Here is a 23458-nt window from a genome sequence, read left to right as displayed (position 1 = left end):
TTATTTTGAGTACATACAAAATATATACTTCATCCAATCTTTATTAATGACTATATAGTGTATGTCTTAGATACACATTGAAGCAATGGAAATATAAATGTATGTGAAAGACAAGGGATCATCGATATGATGTGAAAAAATAGATAGGTGAGAAAATATATTACGAAAAGTGGTTGTGTAAAAATTAATAGTAGTAGACTCTCATAGAAAGAAAAATTAGAGATCAATAAAGAACAAAAAAAATATAAACTTTCACCCTATATTTAAAATGATCCAGACTTTGAATTTATTTTAATAGTCTCAACTTTAAAGGGATCTTTTCAAACTAAGCAGAACTGTTAGTTTTCTTATATATAAATAACTATAAAATATAGACAATGAATTATTGATAAGAAAAATAAAAGTTTAGATTATTAAAAAGATATTGCCGAAAACTTAATATTACCGCTAGAGATAAGTGATTCGTAATAACCAAGTAGTACGTTCTAGTGGTTTGGTTTGTATCTCACAATCTTGAGGTTGTGGGATCAAACCCCACTAGAGGCACTTTGGGAGTGGAGATTTGCTCTTACCATTCCACCTACTCCCAAGGGACCTTGCATGCAAACCCGGACCGGGTTAACTTATGCGAAGTTCCAATCTGATTAAGACGCCTTCTTCTTACATTAGAAAAAAGGAAAAATTGACAATAGAGGTCTGAACTTTGGGCGATAATTTTTAAAAGGTTTGAACTATTGATTAACCTGTGTAGGTCTCAACTTTATTGGGTCTCAACTTTTAGCAGGCCTCGGTGACTTAAAACTGACGATTTTTTTAAAAATCTCACCTACTTCCTACTTCCTACTTCCCTCCCTCAATTAACCCTTCTGGTGTTACCCAAGTTTTACAAGTTATGACATATTAAGCCAATTTCAAGTCACTAAGGCTCGCTAAAAGTTAATACCCCTAAAGTTGAGACCTATACAGGTTAATCAATAGTTCAGACCTTTTAAAAATTATCATCCAAAGTTGAAACCTCTATCGTCAATTTTTCCTAGAAAAAAAGTAGTTCGTAATTGGGATCATTTTAAAATACAAGTGAAAGTTAGGATGAGCCATATTTGTGAAATGCCATTTGCATAAAGAAAAGTATTTGATGAGGGGTCACTATAAAACCCACGGAATCTGACCCTGTGAAGAACCTAAATCGACATCCCCATTTGCCAACTGATTGATCGAGAAGGGACCACCATATCTTATTACATCTAGTAATGTACAGCCATATCCAAATAATTTATGCCTCCAAGGCTCCAACTATTTAAATAATAAACAGCACAATTAGTACCATTAAATTGCAAAATCTGGAACAACCACAATTTACCAAATACTTGCATTTCTAATCACAAATTGGGGTGCAAAGATGAGATAAGAATTCAACTCCAAAGTAGAAATAAATTAAATTTGTAAAAGTGACATAATAGCCAAAAAAAATGACACAATTCCAAAAAGTGTTGCTTTCGTATTAAGAAATTTGCATAAGAAAAGTTTGGTCATCACACTTTACTTCACACCTCATATTATTTTTTCTTAGTGGATAAAGTGGCCTTTTGATTTGTTAAAGGGGACGGTTCTAAGTGCTGATGTAAAAGACTAAAAGTCTAAAAGCATTGTCTTTAAAATATTCTTTCTCTCTTCTAATTTGTTCTTGAATGGAATGTCTACAATAATTGTGACCTTAAATTTTCATTAATATATATATTATAAATTTATAATACTATTTCTGTTTTTAAATAAGTGTCATGTAATTAAATTGAGACTGTTCATCAATTAAGTTTGACTCTATTTTCTCGTTAAATCGTTATTATAATATAAAGAAAAACATAGTTATATGTTCTTGTTAAATTTGGATCAATGTATGCTTTCAAAATATAACTTTTTTATCTTTACTTTGTGCAATAAAATATATTAATGATCAAAAGGGAATGTTGCGTGAAAGAGTAGATGTAACACTTATTTAGGAACGAAGGTAATATATGTTATGACATAAGATCTTATATAATATATTTTTACGTAATTGTACGCATACTATATTAAAGATATTAATAAGACTACGAATACGCAACCAGAAAAAATAAAAGTAACAAAGGTAATAAAATATCTAAATAAGTAATACAAATAATTAGGTTAATCGAGTTGAGTGAGGAGGGTTGGGTTGATCCGAGTTGAAGGGGCTAGAAGCTTAACCCACGACCCACGACCCACTGCTCCAAGCCCGTTTGCGCTTGGTTGATATCGGGCCTGACCCAGATTTCGGGCTGTGCCAAATGGGCTTGGGTAAACCTGGCCCAATGGTCACCTGCTCACCTCTAAGGCTCTAATTCAATCTGCTATTTCAAGCAGCCTCTATCCAGCTACAAGCTGGAAAACTTTTCAATTTGTTCTTCTTCTTCATTAGCTTCTTCAATCTAGCAGCATTTCCCCAACTTCCTGCTCCAGCATATAAATTCGACAGCAAACTTGTCCCTGCACCCTGAGGTTCAAGTTGAGACAAGTGTTTTGCTGCAACTTCAGCTAGCTCTATGTTATCATGCTGTCTACAAGCTCCTAATAATGCTCCCCAAACGAACAAATCAGGTTCGATAGGCATTGTTTCAATCAAATCATAAGCCTCGGTTAATTTCCCTGCTCGGCCAAGAAGATCCACCATACAGGCATAATGCTCAAGTCTAGGCTTGATTTCATACTTCTCTTGCATTGATTCAAAGAGGTTTCTTCCAAGCTCCATCATCCCACCGTGACTACAAGCTGTTAGCACTGCAGTGACACTCAAGTGATCGAGCTTCTCTGCCTCCTCGGTTTCCATCCTCTTGAAAAGTTCTATAGCTTCAATACAGTAACCATGGTTAGCATAACCAAAGATCATTGAGTTCCATGTTGGAGTATTCCTTTTGCTCATCTTCTGAAACAATGCCGATGCTTGGAATATACACCCACATTTAGCATACATGTCTATTAGAGCGCTCTGCACATATATATCCTGCTCAAAGCCAACCATTAATGCAAATCCATGTATCTCCTTCCCCCATGTCACATTTGCTACATTAGCACAAGCTGATAAAAGACTGCTAATTGTATTTGTATTTGGGAAGCATCCAGAATCCAGCATTTTCCGGAATGTGACAAAAGCTTCATTGTTCCGGAAATTCTTCACAAATCCAGATATGATAGAAGTCCAAGATACCACATCCGGCTCAATCCTATTAACGCGCATCACTTGGAAAAGCTCATCCACCATTAAACTATCCCCTGCTTGTGAAAAACCTGCAATTAAAGTATTCCATGTTACAACGTTAGGCCTCAATCCCATACCTTTGACATTCTCTACTAAACTCAATGCCTCCTTCACTAACCCTATATGAACATACCCTGCTACCACAGAATTTAAAGCAACCACATCCGTTTCAATCATGTTGTCGAAAACCTTCCTCGCTTTGCCAACGAATTCACATTTCGAGTACATATCTATTAGAGCACTATTAACATACACATCCCATTCAAATGAACTTCTCAAGATCAAACAGTGTATCTCCTGTCCCCTCCGCCATTCAACTAGATGCGCGCAAGCTTTAAGAGCACTGGGAAGGACATAATTGTTGGGTTTTACACCTTCTGCAAGCATTTCCCTAAAAATCTCCAATGCTTGCCTATAAAACCCACATTTCGCATACGCCCCAATAAGAACTATCCACCGCGGATAGTTTGATTTAGGCATTTCATCAAACACTTGGCGTGCTAAGCGCAAAACCCCGCACTCGACATACATTGTTATGAGCTTGGAAGAAACATGACTCAAACGAGCTAAGCCATTGATTATCAAACGAGAATGTAATGTATTGCCCATCATCAAAGACCGATTTCGGGAACAATTTTCGACGCATTTTATGTATGCATCTGAAGATGAATGAAAAGAAAGATTTATGATGTGGGTATTTTTGTAGGATGTTAGGAATATGGTTGTGGTTGCTCTGAAACTTGAAAACATTTGAGTGGTTTATTTGATGGCGGGAAAGTAACTGATTAACTAACGGTAACATTATGTTACAAATTACAATAGTTTTTTTTCCATGTAAGCCCACATAATGAGATAATTATCAGGCAAAAATCAAAACTTTGGGAGGTGCCATTTTCAAGAGAAAAGATATGATGGTGAAATGAATTAGCTTAATTAACAGGAGTTAATTATAATGTAGGCATGTGACAAATCTCAGTGGGCTCGGCACAAGCCCACACAAGAGAAGAGTATGACCACACACAAGTCCAATGGGGTTCCATCCTAAAACCATATGGTGATAGGTGGAGTAACCCATTAGCTTATATACTAGTCATATACTTTCAATTCTTCCAATGTGGGACACATGTGGATTACACTCTCAACACTCCCCCTCACATGTGTGCCACCTTTAAACTTGCAATTGGATAGGTCATATACACCTCGTTGGCCCTACTTGGGCTTCCAACATGAGGTCAACAACAAACCCCTACTTGGGACACAATTCTGTTGGGCAACGTGCTCCAAACAGATCAAACCTTCCATCTTGCATTCAATGGGCCACATACCCTGGGCCGAGACCGTCGGCTCTGATACCATGTTAAATATGGTATCAGAGCCAGGCCCACGACTGGGACCGTTAATTACTCTGGGCCAATTGAAAAAGGGACCTCACATGTGAGGGGGAGTGTTGAAGCTATGATGTATAGCGCACACCACATGTGAGTGTCCCACATTGATTAAATAAGAGAGATGGGTTCACTTTATAATGCAAAGGGGTTACTCCCCTTATTGCCATATGGTTTTAAGGTGGAACCTCCTTTGTGTTGTGAAGTGGACTCTCTCTCCCTGTGATGGGTGCGGCCCAGGCCCATATTTAACAGCATGGTTCCCTTTTCACCTTCCAAGATTGTTTGGTTCACTATTTTTAGGCTCTAAGAAACGGAATCAATAATCTATTTACTTTCTTTATGTTTGATTGAACTCCTCGGTAATCCATTCCATTACTTGGTGGTAATGGACTCCCTTAATTTGTTACCTCTCTCTCCCCCTCAAGTAACAAAATCCTTTAGTTTGTGGTAGTAGTTACCATTCCATTTCCTTAATGGTCAACTTTCTCCGATCCGCGATCCACTGGAAAAATCTATTCATATTTCATAGCTTGAATCAAACACCCGGAAGAATTCAAAATGTTCCAAAAACAACCAAAATTGAAGGTTATAATACACGCTTTTGTACTTTCTCGTGGCCCGATATGGCTATGTCCGAAGAAGTCCAAACATGTCCCAAAAACAGCCAAAATTGAAGGTTATAATACGCACTTTCGGACTTTCCTCGGACCCGAGCTACGGACGCCACAAGTTGCCTCCTAGGGACATTGAAAATGAGTCATGTGGCTTGGAACGAATATGTGGATGCTTTTACGTTCATTTTGAGGCAATTTTGGGTTTCAGGAGACATGAACAAATGGGGTGTTCAAAGGCTTTTCGAGGCAATGCAAATTGTGCCAAGCAACCGCGCAACTTTACAAGTCACGTCGACACTCCTAGAAATTTTTCGGGAGAAAATATGACCAGACCTAAAGAAGTCAAAAAATGTCCCAAAAACATCCAAAATTGAAGGTTATAATACATGCTTTCGGACTTTCCAGAGACCGCTCTCCGAACGCTACAAGATGACTTCTGGGAGCATGAGAGGTCATTGGAAAGGAGTCATGTGGCTTGGAACAAATATGTCGATGCTTTTACGTTCATTTTGAGGCAGTACAATTTTAGATTTCACGAGAAATGAATAAATGAGGTATTTAATGGCTTTTCGAGGCAACACAAATGGTGCCAAGCATCGCGCAATGTTACAAGTCATGTCGGCCTTCCTAAGAATATTTCGGGAGAAAATATGACAAGGCTCGGAGAATTTCAAAAATGTCCCAAAAATAGCCAAAATTAAAGGTTATATAATACACGCTTTCGGACTTCCCCGGGGCTCGAGTTCCGAACGCCAAGAGATCCCTCCTAGGACATGGTAGGTCATTGAAAATGAGTAATGTGGCTTGAAAATGATATATGGATGTCTTTACGTTCATTTAGAGGCAATTTGCGTATTACGAGAAATGAACAAATGAGATGTTAGAGGCTTTTCAAGGCAATGCAAATTATTCTAAGCACCCGCGCAACGTTACAAGTCACGTGAACACTCTTAAGAAAGTTTCGGGAGAAAATATGACCAGACCCGGAGAAGTCCAAAAAAATCCCAAAAACAACCAAAATTAAAGGTTATATACACACTTTCAGATTTTCTCGGGGCCCGAGCTTCGAACCCCACGGGATGCCTCCTAGGGCCATATGAGGTCATTAGAAAGGAGTCATGTGGCTTGGAACGAATATGTGGATGCCTTTATGTTCATTTCGAGGCAATTTATGTTTCAAGAAAATTAACAAATGGGGTGTTTAAAGGCTTTTCGAGGCAACACAAATGGTGTCAAGCACCCGCGCAACATTACAAGTCATGTCGGCCTTTGTAAGAACGTTTCGGGAGAAAATATGACCAGGCTCGGAGAAGTCTAAAAATATCCCAAAAACAGCCAAAATTGAATGTTAAAATACACGCTTTCGGACTTTTCCGGGGCTCAAGCTCCGAACACCACGGGATGCCTTTTAGGGACATGGGAGGTCATTGGAAAGAGTCGTGTGGTTTGGAACGAGTATATGGATGTCTCATTTCTAGACAATTTTGGGTTTCACGAGAACTGAACAAATGGGGTGTTCAGAGACTTTTCGAGGGAAGACAAATGGTGTTAAGCACCCGAGCAACATCACAAGTCACGTTGACTTGCCTAGGAATGTTTCAGGAGAAATTATGACCTGGCACAGAAAAGTCCAAAAATGTCCCAAAAACAGCAAAAATTGAAGGTTATAATACACGCCTTCTAGACTTTCAAGAGGTCTGAGCTCCAAACGCCACGGGATGACTCCTATAGACATTGGAGGTCATTAAAAATGAGTCATGTGGCTTGGAACGAATATATGGATGTCTTTACAATCATTTCGAGACAATTTTAGGTTTCACGAGAAATAAACGAATGGGGTGTTCAAAGGCTTTTCGAGGGAACGCAAATTGTACCAAACACTCGCTGAACGATACAATCGCGTCGACACTCCTAGAAATATTTCTGGAGAAAATATGATTGGGCCCGGAGAAGGCAAAAAATGGCCCAAAATCAGCCAAAATTAAAGGTTATAATACACGCTTTTCGGATTTTCCTGTGGCTCGAGCTCCGAATGCCATGGGATGCCTCCTACGGGAATTGCACGTCATTGGAAAGGAGTCATGTGGCTTGAAACGAATATGTGGATGCCTTTATGTTCATTTCGAGGCAGTTTTAGATTTCACGAGAAATGAACAAATTGGGGTGTTTATAGGCTTTTTCGAGGCAACAAAAATGGTGTCAAGCACCCGCGCAACGTTACAACTCACGTCGGCTTTCTTAGAAACGTTTCGGAAGAAAATATGACCAGGCTCGGAGAATTCCGAAACTGTCTTAAAAACAACCAAAATTGAAGGTTATAATACACGCTTTCAGACTTTCCCGGAGCCCGAGCTCCGAACGCCACAGGAAGCCTCCTAGGGACATGGGAGGTCATTGGAAAGAAGTCATGTGGCTTGGAACGATTATGTGGATGCCTTTATGTTCATTATGAGACAATTTTGGGTTTCACGATAAATGAACAAATGGATTGTTGAGAGGCTTTTCGAAGCAACACAAATGGTGCCAAGCACCCGCGCAACGTTACAAGTCACGTCAACTTTCCTACGAATGTTTCGGGAGAAAATATGACCAGGCCCGGAGAAGTCCAAAGATGTCCCAAAATTGAAGGTTATAATACACGCTTTCAGACTTTCCCGGGCCCGAGCTTTGAACGCCACGGGATGCCTCTCAGGGCCATGGGAGGTCATTGGAAAGGATTCATGTGGCTTGGAATGAATATATGGATGCCTTTACGTTCATTTTGAGGCAATTTTATGTTTCACGAGAAATGAACAAATTGGATGTTTAAAGGCTTTTCGAGGCAACACAAATGGTGACAAGCACCCGCGCAACGTTACAAGTTATGTCGGCCTTCCGAAAAACGTTTTGGGAGAAAATATGACCAGGCTTGGAGAAGTCCAAAATTGTCCCAAAAACAGCCAAAATTGAAGGTTACAATACACGCTTTCGGACTTTCTCGGGGTCCGAGCTCCGAACGCCTCGAGATGCCTCGTAGGCACATCAGAGGTCATTGGAAAGGAGTCATTTGGCTTGTAACGAATATATGGATGTCTTTACGTTCATTCCGAGACAATTATGAGTTTCACGAGAAATGAACAAATGGGGTGTTTAGAGGCGTTTCGAGGCAACACAAGTGGTGTCAAGCACCCGCGCAATATCACAAGTCACGTTAACTTTTCTAGGAATGTTTCGGGAGAAAATATGACCAGGTCCGGAAAAGTCCAAACATGTCTCAAAAACAGCCAAAATTGAAGGTTATAATACACGCTTTCGGATTTTCTCGGGGCTCGAGCTTTAAACACCACGGGATGCCTCCCAGGGACATGGGAGATCATTGGAAATGAGTCACGTGGCGTGGAACAAATATATGGATGTCTTTACGTTCATTTCGAGACAATTTTATGTTTCACGATAAATGAACAAATAGGGGTGTTTAAAGGCTTTTCGAGGAATCACAATAGGTGCCAAGCACCCCGCGTATTGTTACAAGTCATGTCGGCCTTCCTAGGAATGTTTCGTGAGAAAATATGACCTGGCTCGGAGAAGTCCCAAAAACAGCCAAAATTGAAGGTTATAATACACGCTTTCAGACTTTTCCAAGGCTCGAGCTCTGAACGCCATGGGATGCCTCCTAGGGACATGGGAGGTCATTGAAAAGGAGTCATGTGGCTTGGAACGAATATATGGATGTCTTACGTTCATTTCGAGACAATTTTGGGTTTCACGAAAAATGAACAAATGGGGTGTTTAGAGGCTTTTCAAGGCAACACAAATGGTGCCAAGCACCCGCGCAACATCACAAGTCACGTCGACTTTCCTACGAATGTTTCGGGAGGTTATATGACCAGGCCCGGAGAAGTCCAAAAATGTACCAAAAAACAACAAAAACTGAAGATTATAAGTAGTAAAAACTAGGAAAAATTGTCAAGAATAAGTCAACCTTTGCGTTGACCGCTTTTGACAAGTCAACCTTCATTTATTCCAGTAGCAAGTAAAGCTTGTACATGAATTAACTTTTAACGAGTTTTTTACTTATGACCTGAACAACCCTACAATTTTGTTCAGTTTTAAGTTTCTCACGGAACTTTTATAAAATTCAAGCAGTGCAAATATGTTCTAGAGAACAATTTAATGAGTTCTAGAATACACACCTGTTAATACTGAACAAAATTGTAGGGGTTGTTCAGGTCATAAGTAAAAAACTTTTTAAAAGCTAATTCGTGTACAAGCTTTACTTGCTATGAATAAATGAAGGTTGACTTGTTAAAAGCGGTCAACGCAAAGGTTGACTTATTCTTGACAATTTTTCCTAAAAACTAAAGGTGACCCAATCACATTAAAATTTAGCCGAACTAATACTACCTCCGTTCTTTTTCTATTACAACAATGTGTTTGGACATAATTTTTAAGGATTTGGAACAAATGAGTAGTTTAGCATAAAAGTAACTCTTTTATTAACTAGAGTAGAAGAGAAATCATCCTTAGAAAATAAAAGCAATTTTATAAGACAAAGTCAGTAATTAATTATGGTTTTAATAAGATAAAGTAAGGGCAATATTGTCAATTAAAGTTATTTTTTATACCAAAATTAGAATTGTTGCAATAGATGTAAAACTACACAAAATAGTAATTACTGTAATATAAAAAGAACGGAGGAAGTATATTGTAACCTCGTCTCTTGTACGAATATATAGATATGTAAACTTTTGTGTATTATAGCCTATAGGAGCTTTCGTGCTTTACCATTTAATACTATCATACATAATCTATTCTAAAATAAGTAAGATGTGGATGGAGAATGTGGAATTAAAGAAAGCAAAAAGATAAAAACAAAAAAATTGTGACCTATGTGCATAAAGAGTTGGTCTTATAAGAGATCATCTAATTTTAATTTAAAATTAGACATTTTCTTTTGATAAGAGGAAGGGGACTCACTTGAGGGGGGTATATGGGAAATTACTCAAATGAGTTTGATCCCTATACCTCAGGGATAACAGATGGAAAGCGATACCACTACTCCACCACCTCAACCTAGGCAACTATTCAAGTTCAATATTAAGAAGCAAACATACCAACATTTGAGTAACAAGAGGTCACGGGTTCAAATTGTGTTGCAAGCTATGTCGATTAACAAAAGTTAAATTAGCTTGCAACACAAATTGAACCCGTGACCTCTTGTTATTATAACATGACACAATTACCATCTCAACCAACTTTTAATCATGTTTTACGTATCCACATTATTATATTTGTATCTTTTAAATGTTGAATTTTCCTTAATATATTTTAGTGAAAATGGAAAAAAATGCATATCAAGTTCGAAAACACAATACCAACCTGGGGCAACGTCCGAACGTCCGGGCCCAAATACTAGTTTGACTTTAGTAAGTTGATATAACACTTTCGTTTTTAATAAGCGCAACTGTGGCCTTTTTATAGATTTTATATGCATGTTAATGTACCCTTAATATTTTATGGTATAAGAAGTTGATATTTGAAGTATAAAATTGAAAGAAATTTGATAAGATTATACTCTAATACCATATACTCAATAAAGGCGCTTACTTTTACTTCAATTCTCCCTTCCAAACCCACTAAAATTCTCTCCAAACTTCACCAAATCTTAAATTAAGGACTCAAGAGTCGGAAAATAAAAATTTTAGAAAGCATCTAATAGCATACGCAATCGTGTCAATTCTTTAAAAAGGACACTATCAAAAAAAAAATATCTTTAGTTGGCAAAAGTACCTTGAATTTGATCTCATTTTATCATTAGATTACATGGCTAATGTCAACGGAAAAACAATAAACCCTTACTCATACCTTATTGGCTTGATGATTGTTTTTCGGTAACTTGGTCCTCTTTAAATTATCGTACTATTTTTTCTGTATATAAAGATTGCGAATTACTAGGATATTAACTAATTATTTAGAAACAATAAGTAATAGATCTTACTCCTGATCCAAAAAGACCGTGAGTTGTATTTCAAGTGATCATAATCAAATATCACGTTTCTAATCCAAAATAAATTGAGTTGACTCAATTGTAAGTTTGAACAAGACTCCATAAATCTTGTGTTACACCTAATCATCTCCAGATCCCACCAAAGGAGAGAAATATCAACAAATTAGTATCCATGAGTTACTCCCTCCGTCCCAAAATATAGTTCCCATTTCTATTTTGGGAGTCAAAATTTAAAATCTTTGACCAAATATTCTCATTAATGTGTACAAGAAAACATATCCACGTGGGGTCTTGTTGGATTCGTCTCAACATGTACATTCAATATCAATTTTTTATATTTTTTACTAATACGAAATAGAAGATATAATAGGTCAAAGATACATCTCGGAGACTGTGCAAAAAGAAATGGGAACTATATTTTGAGACGGAGGGAGTATTATTTTTTATAATGAGATCAAATTGATCCGAGTAGACAATGAACACACCTAAATTTGTGGTCAAGTTTAGTCCTTCTCTGCTGTCTCGGTGTCTCCTTGTAAACATGGACACCCCCAGAAATGTGCACCACTACTCGGGTGAAAATTTTCTTACAGAAATTTAACTAAAACCAACCTTTGTCGTATGAACATTGAACCAAAAAACATCTTTAAATGAAAAATTAATTTGACCCAAAAAAAATATGCGTCATGGATTCACTCTTCCTTCATCACAATTGAAATCAACTTCACAAATCCTAATTCTCTCTCATCATCATCATCATAAATTCCCAAGAACATACCTTTATCCCATAACTTTTCACCTTCAAACTCAATTTCTTTCACCTATTTCTGTACCTTTACTAAGATGCTGTTATGGGGGCCAAATTTTTGATCTTTTGGTGTTAAGATCTCACCCAATAATACCCAGTTGTAGAAATTTTAGGAAAAAACAGAAATTTCAGGTGAGAGCAAGTTCAAGAGAAACCCCATATGAAGTTTTGGGTGTTTCTCCATCTGCAACACCTAATGAGATCAAAAGAGCTTACCGAAAACTTGCTCTTAAATATCACCCAGATGTTAATAAACAGGTATTTTTAATTTTTATCTTGTATTTCAAATCTTTATATAGTTGGGTTTTTGCTTGATTTTGTTCTTCTTTTGTTTAATTGAATTAGGTAATACTGTGATTTGCCTGTTTTTTTAAATGTGTAATTGATGATTATTTTTTGGGATTTTTTCATGTTGAAAAGAGGATTTTTTTGAGTTGGAATGTCATGTATTCATTTGGGTGGTTGTTGTTTGGTAGAATTAGGTTTAGCTGATACATGAATTCTGACATTTTGTCCAAGTAAAATTCAATGTTAAGAATAATGCAGTACCAGTTTCTTTTTACTAGGATGTTTTAAGAGTTGGAATGAGGTATATTATATCAGTGACAGTGAGTAGTGATTACTTCACTGATAGAAAGGTTCTGCTGTTCATATTTGTGCATTGGAAGATTATTGGCCTTGCTGTAACTGTCCTCTAATAGCAACCTGTAGTAATGCTTAATGGATCTTACCTTGTTTGTCATGGAAGGGATGGTAATGAGCACTCACAAGATTAGCAACTTTTAATGGCTGTATTCAGTTAAACAGAAACATCTTAGCTTATCTTTTTTGTTCTTTTCTGCCCCATTTTTGTGTCGTTTCTTCTACATCGGCAAAGGGGACACATATGTACTTGATTTCTATTGTTATAGTTTCCCCTTTGTAATGGTATCTATATGTTTAAGATTGTAGTTGAATTACTTTAACCTTAGACATTGATGATAGGCTATGTTACTCGGACTCGATACCCATTTCAAACATGGTACGTGTGCGACTCAGTAAATTTTTTCAATATTCTCCATGATTTTGGCCCAAGTGAAGTGTCTAAGTGTCCATACCTATGTCGAATTGTCATCTGACACGGGTACTTGCATTTAAGTGAAGAATTTGAGTATCATAGCTGATGCCTGATAGGCATAAACTATGTTCCTTTGAGCTGTCATTGCAGTTTAAGATGTCAAGGTTTTCATAGGAAACCTTGAGAACCTTTTTTTTTTTCTTCCTATTTTTCCCCTTCTGTCTTTAACATGAAAATATGGCAGCCAGTGTAAAAGGGCCATGGGCGTTCAATTGCCTCTTTGATGCTTTCAGTGTACCTTATGAAGAGTCTATGTAGCTGATTGGCCCAACCCCACAATTATGAATCAAGGCTTTATAAGGTAGGATGGACGAGTAAAATGGGGGATATGGTAAGTTATTACAGAAGCATGTGTGGCTACAAGATTGCATCTTACTGTATTGGTTTTTGCATGATAGATTGTAAATCAGAGCTTTTGCGTTTTTGGACTAATGATAATGCGTGTGGTTTTTCTTTCAATCATGGCAACTTAGCTATGGAAATTCAATATTCAACCTTTTAGTGTAGCCCTGAGTTGCCTCTCTATGTACAGGCAAATGCTCAAGAGAAATTTATGAGAGTAAAGCATGCATATAACACATTGATGAACTCTGACTCTCGAAGTAGATACGATGCTGGAAATAGCAAATCGGACTTTTCGTATTCATCTTATGGAGCAAGTCGGAGCACCCAGGAAGAGGAAGAATTCTATGGATTAGGTACATATCTAATCTCCAGAGCCTGTGATTACTGTTTCATTATTTGCTATAATTAATAGGAAATAAAAAGTGCATAGTAAGGTGCTTCTTTATACCGTCATAGAAATAAGTAGTAGGCAATTTCATGTTATCAATATCAGATTTTTCTTCATCATTGTTCTGTGATTAAGAAATATTCCATTTTGAGTTTTATGTTTTTCTCTAGTTGTTGTGTTCTTATTAGAAAGAATCTTCAGAGCAGTTTGATAAACCCAACAGCTTTCCCAGCTAGGAAGCTAGGGACATTTTTGTCATTTAGAATTTCTTTATTAGTGTGGTGCCTAAATTTTTGAGAGCTCTCCTTTTGTAGTTAGAGCATATAAAAGATTTCACGAATAACAACATATTGCAAGCTGCTAAAAAGAGAGAAGATAAATGGTTTCAATTTATTGCTTTTCTGATTCCCAGTAGACTTGCCCGCCGTGTGGTAGATTTTTCTTAGCTATACACCAATACCACATTGTCCATGTTCACGCAGTATGTCTTTTATGTTTCTCGGTACAACTAGAGCTCGGTGTACCTGAATCGATTTTTTTTGCTCATCTAGCTCTAGGTGTACTGGGGAACACCTAAGAACTCGAAGCGGCTATGGTTCTATGCTGCAATATCTGTCAAGAAAAAACCACCCTGCCTTCTCTGATCTGTCATGTGTGTGTAGTGCTGTCATAGGAATATATTCTTATATTGAACTTTCTGTTGCAGGTGAATTTATGAGGGATGTCCAAATAACAGTAGGTAGATATTATTATCTTTGACTTGTGCAAGGTCAAAGGGCTAGTTATGTTCCATATCTCCTGTTAGTTATCAGGGGATATTCCTTTTTTGCTTCTTATTTCATCTGGTGATATCATTCAATTGAAGCACTCTTTATTTAGTTATCGCTGCTCAATTGGGTTGGGTGTTGCAGGTGATTTCTTTAGAGATCTACAGGAAGAATATCAAAACTGGGAAGCAAATGCGTCATCGGAGGGGACTCCGAAGAGCTTGTGGGAAGAGTTAGCGGTGAGCCTGAATTCCTTATGTTTTCTTATTGTTCATATCTGAACTCGGAAAAGTTTATGGCTAAATAACGGTGAGAAAGGGGCCTACTGGTAACTTGGTGTGGACTCCAAACCAATTTCTCTTTCTTGTTCATTGGAGAACCTTCTTCATTTAGCTTTTTCGCAACTTGAAAAATGGTGCTGCTGCTTGAGTTTAAGAAGGCAGATCTAATATGATCTACCGTTATGATACACAGGAAATTGGTGAAGAGTTCGTCGAATTCTTGGAAAAGGAACTTAACATCACAGATGAAGGTGTTGAGGCACCTACAGAAGGTTCTTTTGGAAGTTCTAGAGCACAAAGAGGAAATAGTGATGAAAATAGAACTGGTGGAAAGAGCAATATTGAAGAAAGTATTGACGATATTGAAGCTACTCTTGCTCAATTGAAGAAAGAATTGGGTTTATAACATCGAAAAACTATATGTTATCCTGTTGGAATTTTGTTGTATTTTTGTAACCAACCCAAGTTATAATATTTCAATTGGAAATACTACTATGTATTATGGCGCAGCTTCCTAGCTTATCCTACATTTTTTATTTATAAATACACTATTGTAAAATGATAGTGTGTTAGTAGTTGATTTAAACAGAGAGGTTAGGTATCTCACCGCTACATTTTTTGTAACGATTATCAAACGGACCGTAATTGGACTAATTCATTCCAATACATAAAATTGAGCAATCAAAATTTTAATATTTTATATAAGCACGTCATATTGAAGTTTTTCTTAAATAAAAGTAGATTAGTTATATTGGTACCATACTAGAATATAAGTATAGATGCTTATAAGATCCTCTTACACTAAGAAATCAAAATTCATAAATTGAATAAATGGAGCAAATTATTTTTTCTACACATTCTTAAAATTTTGGACATTGGGTCCAACATATTGAGTTCAAATCTAATCTGAAATATCTAGAACTCATAAAATTGATCCAAATTCAATCCAAACTTTTTTGAATCCAATCGAGTATGATAAGTTTGGATTGAACTATGGACTAAACTTTTGTCAGCCCGCTTACACCCCTAAGAAGACAAAGGGGCTAGTTTTCCTAAAAATCCGCCATCACTCTCAAAAATCCCTCTCCATTCTACTTAACTCTATAAAAAGCTAGATCACAAACTAACACACAATTGTGAACTGATAACACTGAGCTCAAAACCTTTCTCCAAACCGGAAGAATATTGCTCCGGTACCAGAGTTATGATCAACAGCGTACTCAGCTCGCACGAGACCTAGCTTGACACCAACTCCATAAGATGATCCCTGGCCCATTCTCCTGTAAACTTCAGTTGGATTACCCTTGACATCTTTGGAACTCCCAAGATCATTCCCATGTTCTGCAAAAGCGTAAACATGTGTGTTTTTGATAGGTATCCGCAGTTCCGTAGCAAGCTGCAGACAAACCAAAAAAGAAGAATTAGTCAATGGATCAAATGATGCGATACTGAAGGTTCACTGGCAAATTCTTCCGCATCTAAAATTTGAGACCAAAAAATTACGATCTTCACACTTGTATCTCAACAAGCTTTGCATATCTTAGTATTCTCTTCAAACACAAGTATCATTCTCATCTTCCTCTACAAGAATAAATATTGTATCAAGATGTACACCTTCTATTTGAGATTTCAACACAGACTGGTCAATGCTAAACATTTCAAGGTTTAGCGTTTCTTTAATTCTGTGGTGATTATTGCCGATAAACCTCCACATGAAGGTAGTAGCCGACTGGAAACTCTTACCTCAAGAATGTTTCTAGCTGCACCAAGTTCCCCCATGTTGTAACCCCTCACAGAATAGGGTCCTCCAATGGTGAAAGCATCATAACTTGGAAGGTCTCCGACACAGCCACCATAGTGGCCATGAAGGACAAGAATTGGGGGCGGTGGTTTACCAGCACCTTCTTCTACTTGCTTCAACTGGAGGAACTTAGTTACTGTCAGCTGATGACGGTTGAAGAATGGGAATTTACTGCCTATACCAAGGCCTTGGTCGAGCTGCAATCAGAAGACAGAAAATAACTCAAATCCTCATCAAATCGAATTCAAGTATGTGATAGGAATGTTAGTTTCAAATGTCATAAGAATGCATCAATGCAGGCTTAACAGCATGAGCAGGGTAAGATGATCATGCTGGTAAGAGATGCCAGCCACTTGACAGGATGCTAGAGAATTAACCACCTAGGCACCAATCACAGCATGCTAGAGAATTAACCACCAAGGCACCAATCAGTAAGGTCCAAACAAGGCTCCAGCCAATAAAGGGTATAAAAGAGGCAGCCAACAAACCATATGGATATTCACTGTCGCTGCACATTTTGGCAATTACTACTACAAAGATATTAATTCCATAATAAACTTCATAAAGCATTAGATGACTACTCGGTACTCACTTAGTCACTCAGGAGGAATCTAATGAGGTCTATTGCAATCCAAAGATGCAAAATTTTCCAATATTAACACTATGTCATTTGCAATCAATATATAAATTAGGCACCCAAAAAAGAAGATCAACTCCATATAAACTTAACAATCCCTCTGACCCGTAAATTCAGTAATATATCCTGGCATATATCAAACCCATGGAGCTCAAATGTGGGCATAATTTCAGATATGGTGATGAAGCACGACAATGGCATGGAAAGTGGGAGCTCTTAAGAAGCTAGGAGGATAGCAGTGAGATTTTTTTTTTTTTTTAAAGAGGACATTGGGGGTGGAAATTCAGTAAAATCTTGTTCCTATTCTTGTAAAGTTGAAACAAAAACATTATGTAAGGTAATATTATTCCATTCCTTGATCAAACCAAACAAACTAATAAGAATTTCTTTCTTGAATCTAATCCCCTTTCCACTTTTACATGATTCCATTCCCTTTTCTTCAGTGAACCAAATGGCACCTTATTACTCAGAAGTCAGATATACACATAACTTATGCAAGATTCTAATGCAACTTAACGCTATTTTGCGATATCTAATTGCTAACCATATACGGAGGGAGTACTAGTTAAACTCGATTATACCATCAATGATGTGAGATAATTCTATCGCCCTACAATACCCCCTCGGTACATAATTCTCCCCATGTTCCTCGTTTGATTTCGTAAGATTTTGTTTATACTACTATGTTAGTAACTCCCATTTTGACATCTCCAATTCAATCTAATTTAGTTAATAAAGGTCCAAGATATGCCTTATATAGTTACAACTGAAATATCCATTGACTCATTACACGTCCTCTTGAGAATTTGGGACCGATGGTGTATGTGTATATAACATTGTATAAGAACAACACAAGAGAACAGCATGTCAAAATGACATAAAATTGCATGGAAATGGCTGAAAGCACACATCTTGCGAGGAAAAATCAAAATACTAAAGGAGCCCCATTGACAACAGTCCCCTCAGGCAGGGTTAGCACTCAGAATACTCAAAGTTCACAAGTATTTCTGTTTCTATTCATTTTTTCTGAAAGGTCCTTTGTTTGGAAAAGTAAGATGTGATTTGAAGAAGTTTCTGGTGTTAGTAGAGAACATATTTAGTTAGTCGTAAATCTGAAGGTATCATTGATAAGTCATCTATGCAAAAACTTTATCTAGAAAGTTTCATCGACAGCATGAACCACAAAAAAGCATAATCATCGGGATAACACAACAAGAAAAACACTATAGCTCGGAAAGCATAAGCCTTAGGGAACCAATCAATGATGTACACACGAGTTACCTGAAACACATTTCTGTCACCAACAATAGCTCCATTTACAAACTTCGTGTTATCTCGAGTAATATTTGCCTGGGCAAATACCATTCGGTCAACACCAGTATCACTTAAAGTTGTTGGGGGTCCATCAGCACTAATTCCACCATTAGGCAACACCCTTTGACCCGCTACGGCAATATGGCTGCTTTCATCGCGTGTTGTTATCTCTTCACACACAAGCCCATAAGTAAACTTGCTCTGCCGGGTAAAATTCTAGAAAAGTAACATAATGTTGCAACAAATGAGTGAAAGAACCAAGAGAGAACTGACCAGCTAAGTCAAATTTAGGAGAATGAAATTACCAACCTCAGTGAAATTTGCTTTTACACCAGATCTATCAACCCAAATAGGAGGAACTTCTTCTAGTCCTGGGCCACCAGTAAACACAGGACTCAACTTTCTGCTATTGAAGCAACTTGCTCGAAAAGTGCGGTTGCGAAGATTATATACACCATCCACATATGGATGCACATATTCAAACTTGAAAGCAAGGTCATCCTGAAAATGAGCTAGTGATTAGAACCTCGAGAATAACACCCCTAGGAAGTGGGACAAAAGGACAAGTGGCCTAAACATCTTTCGTGAGAAAGACACTAATCTAGTGATCTGTTGACATAGGATAACAGGTAATTGCTACAAACAATCACTTGACACGTGTAACGGAGCAGCGATCCTTGGAGGAACAAGAGAAGAGGCATCCCTTAGGGTGAGAACTGTTCCAAGTCTTAAGATAAAGAGTTGGTGAAGTAATACAAGCCTTTAAGACCTAATATAGAAATTTAGATACCTGTGGATTGAGGAAGTTACTAGTGGTCACTGAGCCAAGAAATGATCTATTAAGACCTTTGATGTTTCGGTGTTCAAAGGAGACAGTTCCACCTGGCTGGATAGACGCCTGAGACATCAAGAGGTAAAAGAAAAGAAGGTGCAGTTAGAACTTAATAAAGAACCCATTAACATATGGTGGTAGGACAAGACAATGAAACTTACCAGAGTTGGACGGCCTTGACGCCCAGGAACAATACTCCACTCAGTACTCACTTCAGCTGACTTCTGATCAAGTTCTTTAAGCTTAATCTCAACAATAATTCCTCCTTCACTCTTCTCGTCAGGACGTGGATTCACTTCAATGTTTGAAAATAAACCCAGAGAGTTTATATTTCTCAAAGCTTGCTTGCCTGCTTCTATGTTAAAGACATGACCTACTCTAAGCTACAACATATAGACACCAAAACAAACTAATTTAGGCTCGTGTAGAACACTGCAATACTATGAAACACAGCTAGAGCTAGCAAATGTGACCATTTACGTAGCTGGCATCACAATAATGATCATATCATCAGAACAGATTTACGGAATAGTCAGGCATCAAAGAAGTCGTAAACATATTTTTCCACAAATGATGTGAGCTCAATCTTTAAAATGATCCTAAATTTTTATGGTGCAGTTTTGCTTATGAAGCCTAAACAACTAAAAACCCTGATGTACATTATAGTCACATTTTGGACTTGGAACACAAAAATACATGTATTATGATGTATAAACCAAATTTCTTAAGCAGCATTTTCGGCCATTGAAATTAACAACACAAGGTCAAACTGTTAAACTGCTATTATGAAACAAGTACTCCTTTCAACACATGATTAATTTAAAATCCCCCCATGAACATCACTTTTTTTTACTGGTAGGGACGAGAGGATCAGGGCCGTGGCACGATAGATAAGTAGCCATGTTTGGGAATATCAACAAATCTCAAACACTGCATATTCAAAATGATTAGCAAACACAAGCTAAATGATATTACCTGTTTAGGCAATTCCCTCCAGACAACAGGAAACTGAGTATTCCCTTCCACTACATTCCCAAGTTTATCCTGGAATTGAATCAACAACTGAGTAATATCCCCTTCCACGACCTCACAAACAACTTCCTTTGTATTCAAATTCCCAAAATTGACGACTTGAGCACATGCATACCCCTCGTCATGGTACCATTTCTGAACAGTATCTCTAATTTTCTGCAACAACCTAGCTGTCACCTTCCCTTGATCATCCAACATCTTCATGACCTCTCGGTATATCGGGGTGGGCAACAGGCACGGGCGAGACCGATCAATCCTCTTCTTATAATCATTCTCCTGGCTTATAAAAAAATCCATCTTCTCCTTATCAGTCATATCAGCATCCATCTCAACCGCCTTCGTCTGTTGCATCAACCCCACATTGATGCACCTTAAAGCCAAATATACACAAATATCAATTTCCAATTCAAATTCTCCACTATACTTCCTAGAAACAAAATCCAATCTATAATACTACCTCCGTTCCTAAATACACACAACATAGGACATTTTGCACTATTCAAATTCTAACTTTGACCACGTTTTAGAACTAATATATAAGTAAAAATGCTATCATATAATAGACCATTGAATTAATCTCGTAATGTATTATCAAAATATCAATGTTTTACAAGCTTTACTAATCGATAATCAAAGATAATAACAATAAAAGTAGTGCATTGCCAATTTGCCATAAGTATGTTACATCAGTAATTCAACATTGAGCACATCAATGATCATATGCATTCCAATTATAACCAAATACCACCACATTCAAGCAAATAACCGGAATCTAAAACACTCGAAAGTCATCGAAACCAATCAAACTAAGATAACATCAACCAAATCCAATAGCATTACTATGAAAAACAAATCAATCAACAAACAAAGAGAAAAAAAATAACCTGAATTTATCAGCAGATTGCCAAGTACTTTCAAGAAAAGAGATAGTAACTTTAAGAGAACCATCAGGATTAGTTTTGCTATCCAAATCAACCTTCTCAAACATTCCACAAGTAGCTAGGGTTTCAAGTTCTTTCTGAAGTTGAGCTTTAGTATAAATACCACCAGGTCGAAGAGAAACCATCTCAAAGAACGAATCTTCAGTACCAACAGTAGAACGACGTCGTTGATCAAAGAACAAAATATCAGAAACCTTATACTTTTTAAAACCAGAAAGCTTACTCAACTGAACCACAATATTAGCAGGAAGTCCATGAGAGTCCCATCCTTCAGAATCTTCGTCTTTCGCTATCGCTAAATTCGACCACCATGGTGAGCCACCTCCATTACTTCCTCCACCACCTCCACCACCACCGCCGCCGCCGGCGACTCCTCCGCCGCCTCCGCCGCCGAGGAGGAAGAGGAGGAGGCCGGCGGAGGAGAGAATTAGGGTTTTGGGGAGAGGATGAGAGAGGAGAGAGAAATTAGGGGTTGAATTAGGGATTGGAATGGAGAGAGGTTGAGGTTGAGGTTGAGAATGAGGGGAGGAGAGAGAAGAGAGGATTGGAGTGGATTTGGGGAGGTGGATGGAAGGAGGTTTTGGTTTATGGCGGTTGGAGGAGGAGAGAGGGGAGAAGCGGATGGCGCCAGGAGCGGAGATTGACGCCATTGGAGATAAGGAGGAGAGAGAGAGAGAGGCGAGAGAAGAAGAAGAGGAAAATAGTGAGGATTTTTGAAGGGAGGGTTTAAGGAGAAAGTGATGAAAGCGAAGTCAATGAAATGACGAATGAATCACACTGTAGAGTGGGGTTGGTTGGGGGTTGGCTTATGCTCCGGGTTAGAATATACGGTTTTTTCACCAGGTACCCCTGTACTTTAATAAAATTCATGGGGTACCCCTAACTTTAAACTAATGCACTAGGTACCCCTGATAATTTAATAAACAACAATAAATACCCTTACTCATTGACGGCGTTAAGTTGCCGTTAGTGGGTTATTACATTAATGCCCTCATTAAGGCGCTAGTAAACCCAATCCTTCGAAAAAAAACCCTCCAACTCCCATTCATCTTCCCTCTTCCTCTGTTCTTCTTCCTTCAAGTCGGTTAGCAAAAAATTTCCAAAAAAATCTGGGTTGAATTATTCTGCAAACAAATCAAAATCTTTGCACTTGGAAGTTGACGCGAAAAAGGGAATCGTGCTTGGGTAAGCTAAGGAAGTGAGTTCGCAAATTTTAGGGTATCTTTTCAAAATTCCACAAAGGTAAGATTTTGTAACTCTTTTTTTTGAAATTTTGCATTATTTAGTTGTTAAATCTACTGGGTGTGTTATTTATGTTCATCCATGCTATATTTCATAGTTTCCTGTTTAGGGTTATTTGATATCACAAGTTCTTTCAGTTTTTGGTATTTTGCTGTTTTAGCAATTTTTTTGCATGAATTCCGTATAATGTTGAATAGTGTGTTTATTTCTTCATGTATGCTGAAATTATGTAGTTTTTGGTTTAGGGTTCTCTGCATTCTCAAATTCTCTTCTATTTTGTTTGTTTGATTTCATTTTAGATGGAAGGGATGTGGTTGTTGTGTGATTATAAGGGTAAGCAGTTTGATGTTAGGGTGGAAGATGTAGACTTAACTAGTATTATTGATTTGTTCAATGAGATACATGATGAGTCTGTGAAGCAAGGTGTGTGGTTGCCTGAAAATTTTAGAGTCCATTACAAGCATCCAAGGACCAAAAAACTAGTGGAGTTGTATGATGATCCACATCTTTCAAATATGTGGGGTGGGTTTGTAGGATTGGATACTGTTGAGGTATTCATAGAGGATACACAGCAACCTCCTAGGTTTGTGATGAAATTAGTGAAGGACTTGAGGGAAGAAAAGAGAAAAGCTGAGGCTGAGAAACTAAGAAAGATTGCTGAAGAAAAGGAAAGAGAGAGGGAGGAAGAAAGAAA

The 23458-nt window shown here is 37.6% G+C and overlaps 3 protein-coding genes across 5 annotated transcripts; 1 reads left to right on the top strand and 2 right to left on the bottom strand.

Moving 5' to 3' along the window:
- Positions 1-2013: 2013 nt before the first annotated feature.
- Positions 2014-4432, bottom strand: LOC104900071 (pentatricopeptide repeat-containing protein At5g59600). Its single transcript, XM_010687407.4, has one exon. The coding sequence runs from the start codon at positions 4019-4021 to the stop codon at positions 2372-2374; it is 1650 nt and encodes a 549-aa protein (XP_010685709.1). The 5' UTR covers positions 4022-4432; the 3' UTR covers positions 2014-2371.
- Positions 4433-11746: 7314 nt separating this feature from the next.
- On the top strand, positions 11747-15509 carry LOC104900070 (uncharacterized). Of its 3 annotated transcripts, XM_048648665.2 has the most exons (6): positions 12190-12325; positions 13418-13515; positions 13717-13882; positions 14624-14656; positions 14829-14923; positions 15159-15509. In XM_048648665.2, exons 2-6 carry the CDS (start codon positions 13504-13506, stop codon positions 15369-15371), a joined length of 519 nt encoding a protein of 172 aa, XP_048504622.1. In that variant the 5' UTR covers positions 12190-12325; positions 13418-13503; the 3' UTR covers positions 15372-15509. The 3 variants fall into 3 exon arrangements, with proteins under 3 accessions (XP_010685706.1, XP_010685707.1, XP_048504622.1); XM_010687404.4 differs by lacking the exon at positions 13418-13515 and having other exon boundaries at positions 11747-12325; XM_010687405.4 differs by lacking the exons at positions 13418-13515; positions 14624-14656 and having other exon boundaries at positions 11750-12325.
- Positions 15510-15761: 252 nt separating this feature from the next.
- LOC104900069 (protein TOC75-3, chloroplastic) lies at positions 15762-22291 on the bottom strand. Its single transcript, XM_010687403.3, has 8 exons — positions 21466-22291; positions 20525-20951; positions 19711-19932; positions 19508-19615; positions 19027-19218; positions 18685-18933; positions 16709-16963; positions 15762-16361 (listed from the first exon to the last, which is right to left on the bottom strand). The coding sequence occupies exons 1-8, from the start codon at positions 22170-22172 to the stop codon at positions 16122-16124; spliced, it is 2400 nt and encodes a 799-aa protein (XP_010685705.1). The 5' UTR covers positions 22173-22291; the 3' UTR covers positions 15762-16121.
- Between the last annotated feature and the right edge of the window lie 1167 nt (positions 22292-23458).

The sequence above is a fragment of the Beta vulgaris genome, chromosome 7 (assembly GCF_026745355.1).
Source record: "Beta vulgaris subsp. vulgaris cultivar EL10 chromosome 7, EL10.2, whole genome shotgun sequence".
Classification (NCBI taxonomy): Eukaryota; Viridiplantae; Streptophyta; class Magnoliopsida; order Caryophyllales; family Amaranthaceae; genus Beta; species Beta vulgaris.
Note: the sequence above shows the minus strand (reverse complement) of the source record. Positions and strands in the feature narration are given on the sequence as shown.